The sequence below is a fragment of the Ammodytes marinus genome (assembly GCF_949987685.1).
Source record: "Ammodytes marinus genome assembly, chromosome: 12".
In the NCBI taxonomy this organism is placed as follows: Eukaryota; Metazoa; Chordata; class Actinopteri; order Uranoscopiformes; family Ammodytidae; genus Ammodytes; species Ammodytes marinus.
Window position 1 is genome coordinate 5,691,215 of NC_137216.1, and position 11,192 is coordinate 5,702,406.

Below are 11,192 nucleotides of genomic sequence, written 5' to 3' on the forward strand. Positions count from 1 at the left end.
CTTTCGATGCAAAGGAGTAGCGGCTCTGCCCCGAGTTCCTCACGAATGACTGAGCTTCTCACCCTATCTCTAAGGGAGACGCCAGCCACCCTCCTGAGAAAGCCCATTTCGACCGCTTGTACCCGCAATCTCGTTCTTTCGGTCATTACCCAGCCTTCATGACCATAGGTGAAGGTAGGAACAAAGATCGACCGGTAGATCGAAAGCTTTGCCTTCCAACTCAGCTCTCTTTTCGTCACAACAGTGCAGTAAAGCGAGTGCAAAACCGCCCCTGCTGCGCCGATTCTCCGGCCAATCTCACGCTCCATTGTCCCCTCACTCGCAAACAAGACTCCAAGGTACTTGAACTCCTTTACTTGGGGTAAGGGCTCATTCCCTACCTGTAGTAGACAATCCATCGGTTTCCTTTTGAGCACCATGGCCTCAGATTTAGAGGTGCTGATCCTCATGCCATCTGCTTCACACTCGGCTGCGAACCGATCCAGTGAGAGCTGAAGGTCACAGTCCGATGATGCCATCAGAACCACATCATTCGCAAACAGCAGAGATGAGATCCTCAGCCCACCGAACTGCAACCCCTCCCCACCACGACTAAGCCTTGATATCCTGTCCATGAATATCACAAACAGGATTGGTGATAAAGTACAGCCCTGTTGGAGGCCAACCCCCACCGAAAACGAGTCCGACTTTCTACCGAGAACCCGGACACAGCTCTCGCTTTGAGCGTACAGAGATTGGATGGCCCTGAGAAGGGACCCCCTCACCCCATACTCCCGCAGCACCCCCCACAGTATCTTCCGGGGAACCCGGTCATACGCCTTCTCCAGATCCACAAAACACGTGTAGACTGGATGAGCATACTCCCAAGCTCCCTCTAGGATCCTTGCAAGAGTGAAAAGGAGGCTGAGAAGTGTGATACCTCGGTAGTTGGCACACACTCTCCAGTCCCCCATATCCCGGAAGCACTCCTTCTTCAGTCGGACGGCTTCCCTGACCACCGAGGTCCACCACGGCGTTCGAGGGTTACCGCCCCTTGAGGCACCTAAGACCTTGAGACCACAGCTGCCCGCCGCGGCTTCAGCAATGGAAGTTTTGAACATCGACCACTCGGGTTCAATGCCCCCAACCTCCACAGGGATGCTAGAAAAGCTCTGCCGGAGGTGCGAATTGAAGATCTCTTGAACAGGGGCCTCCGCCAGACGTTCCAAGTTCACCGGCACAACCCGTTTGGGCTTACCAGGTCTGTCCAGAGTCTTCCCCCATCCTTTGACCCAACTCACAACCAGATGGTGATCAGTTGACAGCTCCGTCCCTGTCTTTACCCGAGTGTCCAAAACATGCAGCCTCAGATCAGATGATACGATCACGAAATCGATCATTGACCTTCAGCCTAGGGTGCTCTGGTACCACGTACACTTATGAGCATCCTTATGTTCGAACATGGTGTTCATTATAGACAAACCATGACCAGCACAGAAGTCTAACAATAAACGACTACTCGTGTTCAGATCGGGGAGGCTGTTCCTTCCAATCACGCCTCTCCAGGTGTCTCCATCATTGCCCACGTGCGCGTTAAAGTCTCCCAGCAGAACTATGGAGTCCCCTACCGGAGCCCCATGCAGTACTCCATTCAGGGTCTCCAAGAAGGCCGAATACTCCGAACTGCTGTTGGGTGCATACGCACAGACAACAGTCAGAGTCTTGTCCCCCACAACCCGGAGGCGTAGGGAGGCGACCCTCTCGTCCACCGGGGTAAACTCCAACGTATTAGCTCCCAGCCGGGGGCTCGTGAGTATCCCCACACCGGCCCGGCGCCTCACACCTTGGGCAACTCCAGAGAAGAATGGAGTCCAACCCCTATCCATAAGTACGGTTCCAGAGCCAAGACTGTGCGTGGAGGTTAGCCCCACTAGATCTAATTCGTAGCGCTCCACCTCCTGCACCAGTTCCGGCTCCTTCCCCCACAGCGAGGTGACGTTCCACGTCCCGAAAGCCAGCCTCTGCCACCCGGGTCTAGTCCGTCGTGGTCTCCACCCTTCACTGCCACACATAAGGCAGCGCACCCAACCCCAACGGTTCCTCTGATGAGTGGTGGGCCCATCAGTTGTAGAGGGGGTTGCCACGTAGCTTCTTTGGGCCGGGGCCCCCTTTCTGGGGATGGCTTCAGATGGGGGCCCGGGCTTCCTCCGGGCAGGGTCACTCTTCCTCTGATGCTGGGCTTACACTAGAGGACTTTTAAAAGACTGAAGACTGAAACCCTCTTACATCTAAAGACAATCAACTCACACCTGAAGACAACTAGTCATTAGTTTTCAGTCACAGAGTGATATTTTGAAAAGACAGGGGGTCTCATATTGCAAGACTACAACTAGATTCCATGTGAGATTAATATTATTTCCGCAAACGCGATTGTGATTATTTAATTAAAAACAAGTTAATTCAATATTCCGAGCGGGGGACTTCCTGTAGTTATTTGACCAGCTTTATTTGCTGATCTCATACCCCAATAACTTTAACTCCTAACCCTGTATTTGACGGTAGAGTGTTCAGGTTGCGCGGCTGTCAGCCTGGTTCTCCACCAAGGCTTCTATGAAAAAGTATCCAAAATAAGTGCCTCACCAGGCGGACACAGGTCGCGACTAATGCCGCTCCTCCTGTGTCGTGCTTGGTGCATGCGAGAGTGTGACAGTGTTTACGTCATTTCGCTTGAGCCAACCCCCTAAGACTAGCGATAATATCAAACATGTTTGATAATGTCGGAACGTCAAGACGGGAAGAAGACTGGCTGAAATCGGGTCAGAAGACCACCATACACCTAACGACTGAGATTACGTGCGCGCGCCACAACTCCAGCACGACTCCCGTGATTTCAGTCCGACATTGGAAGATTGTCTGCGACTGTCAAATCGCGTGAAAAGTTGTGTAGTGTAAGCCCAGCATAACTTGATTTTCCATGAGGTCTTTGTGAACCATTCTTAGTTGGGCCCCTCACCTGAGACCACTTTGCCTTGGGAGACCCTACCAGGAGCACTAGGCTCCAGACAAGCTCAGACACCGCTCTCAGTTTCACAGGGGCCAGAGCCGGCCCGAGGCATAAGCGAACTAGGGCCCCCCCCCCCTTTTTTTTTTTAGTTTGTGTGTATGTGATATTATCATATTTTGCAATTGTAAGTTATTGTAGGAATTTCCAACATATATATATATTGTCATTTTACAAGAACTCTCTGTGTTGACCAGAAACGCAAGGCAACCTTAGGGTTAACCTTGTTGCCACACCGCACACAAACAGCAATAACAACAGGTGTTGCGAACACAGCAGAAGATAGGAACACGTTTGCAAAATCTTGCTACAAATAGCCAGATCTGACACTAGATCTGTTACACACACACATGCACTCACATGCACACTCTCACTCACTCACACACAGACAGATACACGCACACAGACACACACACACAACTGCCTGATAAAAGGCATAGAGCCTGGCCTCAAGGCGCGCTCTTTCGCCCGAGGAAGATGACAAGATGGCTAGGGTTTTCGGGGCTCCCCTTTTCAAAGTTCGGTTGAGAGTAGGTTAATTCTAGTAATATCTGAACAGGAGGTTATGATGGCAATGTATAGGTAACATCTGTATTGTTGAAGCTGTCTCCTAGCTTGTAACTTTGAGTCAACCTTTAATAAAGTAAACCTGTTGAACCCTGATCCTACTTCTCCGCGTCTCCCTTTGCCTGCTGAAGTCTGTCCCCCTAGTATCAAATGTTGTGGAATCAATGGCCCACTCGGCCACGGTAATATCTCATTATTCCACCTCATTATCATACAAAAAAGGAATACAATGTTTTGGTCAAGATAGTTAAAAGCCTAATAACTGAATCAGTTCATCTGGGAGGTATTCCGAAGTTAACTGATCATGTCACGTTCACATCCATGCACAGTGTGTATTGAGTTTATTTAAAAACAATTGGAAATGGGGCTGCCCTCAGTTGCCCATGCACTGTGTATAGTCTATAGCCTATTTCAGCCTCGTCTGCGAAAAAAAAAGAAAGCTGGACAACAGAGTTTTCTGCTTCGTTCCTCTCACTGCATTTAAATCCATTCATTATATTACAGATAAATATGAAAAAAGAGCTCCAAGCCCAACCCAGAGGACCCTGCATACTATTTTCTTTTAAATTAATATTTTTATGGAAAAGCCATGTGTCTTTCTTCAATAGCTACTAATTCATCTGACCCAGTGTCTCGTTGCACCAAATTCTGGGCCCCTATACAGGAAGTCCTGATGGGCCCTTTTGAGAGGCGGTCTTACATGTAAAAGCTATGTTTGTCTACAGTCCAAAACGCATGAGTGACTGGTCCCTCTCTGAGCCAGATAACAACACAATGTTTCTATTGATGAATGACCAAATCATTACGCATACTTGAACACAATCCCTGGTCTAATGACTCTTAATAACCATGCACACACACAGTGTTTCTCACAGGAATTTGGGAGACTGTCGTGGACCCTGGACCATTCTAGGGGGGTCCGGGGGAATGCTCCCCCAGAAGAAAGATTTTAAAGTAAAATTCATCAATCTGGTGCACTTTGAGAAGAAAACTAAGGCTAAATCAACTGTTTCCTATGTAAGCTATTTAGTACTATTTTCTGGAATAATTTATAGACACAGAATGACCAAAAAGCAGAAAGAAGAAATGTACATGTTTAAAAAATCCAGTCAGCTTCGGGAATTTTTTCCCTTAATTTGTATTTTATAGGCCCCTGATCTTCGTAGCCCCAAACAATATTATTTAAAAAATAACAAAAATGTACTGACGAATGAAAGGCCCCTGATATCTGTTTTTTCTTTCCTAAATAAAATTTTTCGGGGCCTTCAAAGATCAGGGGCCTATATTGAGCCAGTAAAAAAAAAAGCCCCCCTCTGCCTTGGGCCCCCCAAGCCTGTCCGCAGTCCGACTGCCCTGAACGTAACTGACCATCGTCAGATGCTCATAATTACCGAGTAGAAGTTGAATGCGTCATAATACATTTCAATGCAGCCTCTGAATGGGCGCATAGGCTACTGGAGCACTGTCAGACAGTAATATAGTCACTGTAGTAGTAACGTTCAGTTATAGTTACTGTAGGAACCGTTGCTCTACAATGAACTGGCGACTTTTTTTTGTTAATTTTTTTTTAATGAACTGGCGACTTGATCAGAGTGTAGCGCGGCCAGATGACAGCTAACGTAGGCTCCAGCCTGCGCCCCGTCAAAGGTAATGTTATGAATGAACAAGTAGTAGAATAATTGTTTCAGCCTCCCTCTGTAGTTTTACTCTCACCATTCTTAGAAAAAAAGTTGTTGATGTCCTGGGCCCCTGCTCTGCTGCTCATATCCTACTCCTGGCCTCCTTCTCAACTATTTTCTGGTGTGCGAACTTGTGCTTTTTTGGGGGCATCCTCGCCTGCTGGAGTTCGCTCACTCTCACTTAATTCCAATGAGGAAGAACGAACCGCGGGGTGGACCAAACCATTTGAATATTGTATGACTTGTGGCTTTGTTTTAATTCGGACTCATTAGTTCACTGTATGCATAATCATTTTGTCATACATTCTACTGGGGGCTGTGTGGGCCCTAGCTGGCTGTGGGCCCTTATAATCGTCATAACCTTTACCCCCTATACGACGGCCCTGCTCCAAACCTATCTATCTATCGTAACTTTGGTCTCACCCCTTCAACCTCTCACTGAATGGCCAGTTTAAATCCCAAGGGCCCGGTACTACATTCAGAAGGTGTATTTACTGCAGGGAAATATATGTAGTAGTCACTCTGGCATGAGAGCAGAGGAGGGGGCACTTTTTGTCCGATGCTTTTGGTAACTGGAGCCTGGATATGTCTTGAGGTAACATGTGTAAAGCTTGGGTTTTGAAATTGACAGTGAGCATACGGGTCATGGAAAATGTTTCAGTCGTCACACTGTTTACTCTTTCAGGTTTCAATTTTACCTCAACACAGGCAATTTCACTCTTCTTGCTGACTTTACTGTGGTATTCATTGATCGTTGTAGGAAACGTGGCTCTAATTGTTGTCATTCTTGTCGATAAAAGCCTCCACGAGCCCATGTATTTCTTCCTGTGTAATCTATGCATCAGTCAACTGTATGGAACCGTTGGCTTCTACCCTAAATTTCTGTATGATCTTCTGTCATCTCATGTCATCTCTTATGCTGGATGCATGATGCAGGGTTATGTTATACACTCATGGCTTTGCTCTGATTTTTCCATCTTAGCCTTGATGGCATATGACAGATATGTGGCTATATGTCAACCTCTCATTTACCATTCAGTCATGACAAAGTTTAGAGTGTCAATATGTGTGCTTGCATCCTGGTTATTACCCCTTTTTTCTATGTTTATGAACACAGCTACATTAGTAGGACATAGCTTATGTGGCTCACACATCAATAAGATCTACTGTGTCAACTGGATGATAGCAGTTCTTGCTTGCTCACCTACCACAGCAAACACTGCGGTCGGATATTTTAATATGTTGTTCTATTTTGGACTATTTGTGTTTATTGTATGGTCTTACATCTATATGATAAGAACGTGCATACTATCCAAAGAGCACCAGGCAAAGTTCATGCAGACATGCTTGCCACACTTGATCTCTCTCATTACTTTTGTGACAGCTGTGCTTTTCGATTTAATGTACATGCGATTTGGGTCTTATTCATCTCCAAACTTCAATAATTTTATGTCCTTAGAGTTTCTGCTCGTTCCTCCTCTTGTGAATCCACTTGTGTATGGATTTAAACTTAAAAAAGTCCGCAACAAAATTTTGGATGTAGTCGGTGGTGGTAAAAACACTCAACCCTAGTACATAAGACAAAGAATATATACCCCTGGTTGAATATTTCTCAACTACAAGTGAAAGTTGCCCAGTCAAGTTTTTACTCCAGTCAAAGTACCAGAGTGTTTGCTTTTAAACATGCTTGAGTATTCAAAAGTATAGTGTGTGACATGTACATTTTTGCTATGTTGTTAGGATTAATGTCAGACTCAGGTTCCAACAAGATATCAGTGCATTGTTTATATGTATACATGGTAATATTGTGATGGAAAGTAACATTGGTAACATGTGTCTTTTGTTAGTGAGTTTTGTTTCAGTGTTAGTTCAAACAGTTGATTGGAGAGATAATTGTAAATGAAGGATATAATGGTCAGCAACGCCTTTCATTATGATATTGAAACAAAAGTCATGTCAATTTAAAATATACATCTGCTTCAACGTTGTGTGTTCACACAATGGCATGCTTGTTTCACATTTTGTGTCAAGGATCCCAACAGATCTGTAATCTGTGAAAAATGTGTAACTCTTACATGATCAAACAAATGTACTTGTACTCTATTGTTGAACGCATGAAAATTATACTGTAATAATACTGTCTAATAAACCAGGCCTTGACATTAAGCTTTTTTCAGCCCTTCGGGGAAATGCCTTGTGTGTTATACTTGCCCAATAATAAAACATACTTGCCAAAAATGTAAAATGTATCCCTATTGAAAATAAATTAAACTAAGAGGCATGTGTTGAATTAAGACATTGCCTCTGTAAACTACAGTTGCCTACAGTGTTTTTTGTAATTTTTCACCTCCCAAGACCCTCTAATATGCTCTATCTGAAGAACTTAGTGCAAGCATACGGGGAGGATGTACTGCAATCAGAATACAATCAACCTGGTTAATAATAAGGCAGTGTGTCCAACATAATTTAAATAGACTGTAGGGGAGACTTCAAACTTTCTAGGGGGACAGGGGCATGCTGCAAAATGCAATAATCTGGTATACCTTGAGAGGAAATAAACAGGCAAAATCTGATTGATTAGCCTGTGTCTCATGTGTAGAATATTACTTTTTCTTTGACTATTTTGGAAAGACTGGTTCACATGACGTGAGAGCCATTGAAGAAAAAATATGGATTTCCATTTAAAAACAAATCAATATTAAATAAAATGAGCACTTAAATCCATGTTATAGATGTGTGTCCTGTTCTGATACTAGGTCACATAACGTGGCAGCTATTGAACATTTTGAACACACCATTTTGTTGTTCATCATTAAATATTTGTTAAAAATAAATGAAACTTTATCACAATAGATGTGCTACATGAGCCCACTATTAGGCTATTATTTGATGCTTTGGCAATATTGTTTTATTACATTCATGCCAAAAAAGCTTGTTGAATTGAAACTGAGAGAGAAGGGAAAGAGAGAGAGAGAGCTTTATGTTATAGTTTTATTGTGATTATCACTTTATTGGGCTGACTATATGAGAGTGGCTGCCATTCAGCACCAACGGCCCCTCCGACCACCACCTCTAACATACACATTTACACAAGGCAATGTGGCTGAAGTGTCTTGCCCAAGGACACAACAACCATGATGCAGGTGGCCGGGCAGGGATCGAACCGCCAACCCTTGGATCGTTGGCCAACCCGCTTAACCACCTGAGCCACAGTCGCCCCAAACTTCAGTGGTGCATATCACCAACATTATTTAAAAATGTTGTAATACTGGATTTTTTTTATTCCATGAGCTGTTAGCCGTAATCATCAAAATTAAAACAAAAGAAAGGCCTGTCATATTTAACTTTGTGTAGGCTAATGAATCTAGAATATATGAAAGTTTCACTCTTTTGAATCATAAGGCCACCTTTGGCAAAGGGGAAGAGCTCTCTGCATCATCTGTATGCTTGGTCAGAAAGTGTTATTTAACAGGGATATTTGGACGGTTAAATGTTTGAGACAACGCTACTGAAAGGAACAACCAGGTAGCCCCTCATGTAATGGTGGCGGCAGCGGGGGAGAAAAAAAAAGTTTGTGGAGAGAACCATCTGTTAGGGCTTTGAAGTTTAACTCACCATTCAAAAGACCTGTTTCATTATCCATTTATTCACACGGAGGCTTGGCGATACCCAAAGTTACTGCCATGGACTTATTATAAAAAAGAACAGCATATTAAAACATGGCACCCCGTCATTCCTATGAAAGCTGCTCAGTGGCACAGGGAAACATCTTGGATAGAATTTCTTCCACATCGTGGGAGCCTAACCCTCGTGACGTGTCATGACGTACCGGATTTAGAAACTTCATCATTTGTACAAATTCATACAATGCATATTCTTGGGGTCCCTTGTGAAGCCTTATTATATATCCAAATGCTCCTATAGCCTATGTATGAAGCCTTATATTATGCAAACTATTTTGATGTCTTTTAAGGCACTTTTTTTAAATTTTGTTACTATAGTTAAATTTTAAATTATGTTTATGCATCCAGGTGGTAAAAGCATACATTTATTTGCAGGAAAACCCCAGCACAAAAAACTCTCTGCAGCAGATGTTGACTTTAGACAGCAGATGGTGCATGTTAAACCATCTCTTAAAGCACTGTGCATGGTGAGAGGTCAGGGGGCACTGCAAAGTTATAGGGAGTACAACATACATGCTCTATTGCTGGGAATGGCTGCCGTTGCAGACGGTGAACATATATATGTTTATATTATTTATGAATGATCTAGTAAAATACAGCAATATGTTGGTTAATGGCATCTGATCCTTATTGAAATGTTGATACTGGATATCGAAATGTTGCATTTCAAATTGCAGATGCTTGTGGAGCAATAAACAAACCATGTGTGCCACTGAAGCTTGTTATCTGTGAGTAAAGTTGGAGACTGTTTGATGAGGATTCCTAATTTGTTGATTTGTGTTTATATTTGTCTAAAGTATTTGGCAGTATGGACTCATTTGGTTTCTTTTAGAACTTATACTTGATAGACAAATACTATATAGAGTACAATTTCAGGTTCCGGTAGCACTTTATAATACAGCCCATGTTGTACTGTGTAAGTTCCCATGACCAAGTAATTTCATGGAACTGTGTAACTTTGTCACTTACCGAGTAATTATGTGGAACTTACTGTGGAACTTTCTGTAACTTACCTAAGTATGCAGGTAAACTTACAGCTCTCAGGTGCACAGCAACGGACGGCCATTGGTTGGCCAGCCAGTCCCTGTTTATTTTGTACAGTGCTTCGATTGTAACTAGGTGACATTAAATACATTAAACTCTTCTGCACCATTGATTGGTTGGTTTGAAATCCCAAGTTGTTTGTTGCCATTGCCAAATAAGATATTAATAACAGCCACATGAAAAAGAAAATGTACACTGTTAGGGAGTGAGTTAACCCTCCCCCCAGCCTCCAAAAGGCTCTCTTACCATGATACAATGGATAATATTTCTGTAATGTTTTTTCTTTCAGGTTTAAATGAAACGAGGAACTACCGCTTTACACTCTTTGCTCTCACTTTACTGTGTTACTGTTTGATTGTACTACTAAATGTTTCTCTTGTTGTGACCATCATCTTGGATAAAAACCTGCATGAACCAATGTACATTTTACTGTGCATGTTATGCATTAATGGACTCTATGGGTCAACAGCTTTCTACCCCAAGTTTCTCTGGGACCTGCTCGCTCCTGTTCATGGTATCTCTTATTCTGGTTGTCTTGTTCAGGCTTTAGTATTGTACTCATTTGCCGCCAGTGAATTTTCTATTCTTGCATTCATGGCATATGACAGATATGTGGCTATATGTCGACCACTGCAATACCACTCTATCATGTCAAAACGAACTCTCTCAATATTAGTGTCTTTCTCTTGGTTAACACCTGTATGCGTGATAGGCACAAATGTTTTTTTAACATCTAGATTAAACTTATGCAGCCTACATATTGCCAAAATGTTTTGTGTGAATTGGATAATTGTTAAACTTGCTTGTTCCTCAGTTGATACTACTGTAAACAACATAGTTGCAAACTTAACAATCATCTTTTATGTTGCTCATGGTTTTTTTATAGTTTGGTCCTACATGTATATTGTCAAAACATGTCTGCATTCTATAGAAAACAGGGGGAAGTTCATTCAAACATGTGTGCCACATTTAACTTCCTTGATAACTTTCCTTGTGGTTATACTTTTAGATATTATGTCTATGCGAATAAGTTCAAGTGGTTTATCTCAAAATGTTCAAAACTTAATTGCAATGACATTTCTTATCATCCCTCCTCTTGTAAATCCTCTTATATATGGTTTTAAAATTTCAAAAATCCGTTTGAGAATTCTGTATTTTTTTCATATTAAACCTAAATAA

General features: G+C 42.8%; 2 protein-coding genes across 2 annotated transcripts; both read left to right on the forward strand.

Moving 5' to 3' along the window:
• Positions 1-5,931: 5,931 nt before the first annotated feature.
• On the forward strand, positions 5,932-6,858 carry LOC307258453 (olfactory receptor-like protein COR2; the record flags this gene model as incomplete). Its single annotated transcript, XM_080037982.1, has 2 exons — positions 5,932-6,023; positions 6,132-6,858. 2 exons carry the CDS (start codon positions 5,932-5,934, stop codon positions 6,856-6,858), a joined length of 819 nt encoding a protein of 272 aa, XP_079894108.1.
• Positions 6,859-10,268: 3,410 nt separating this feature from the next.
• LOC307258455 (olfactory receptor 52D1-like) lies at positions 10,269-11,192 on the forward strand (the record flags this gene model as incomplete). Its single annotated transcript, XM_080037984.1, has 1 exon — positions 10,269-11,192. The coding sequence occupies one exon, from the start codon at positions 10,269-10,271 to the stop codon at positions 11,190-11,192; it is 924 nt and encodes a 307-aa protein (XP_079894110.1).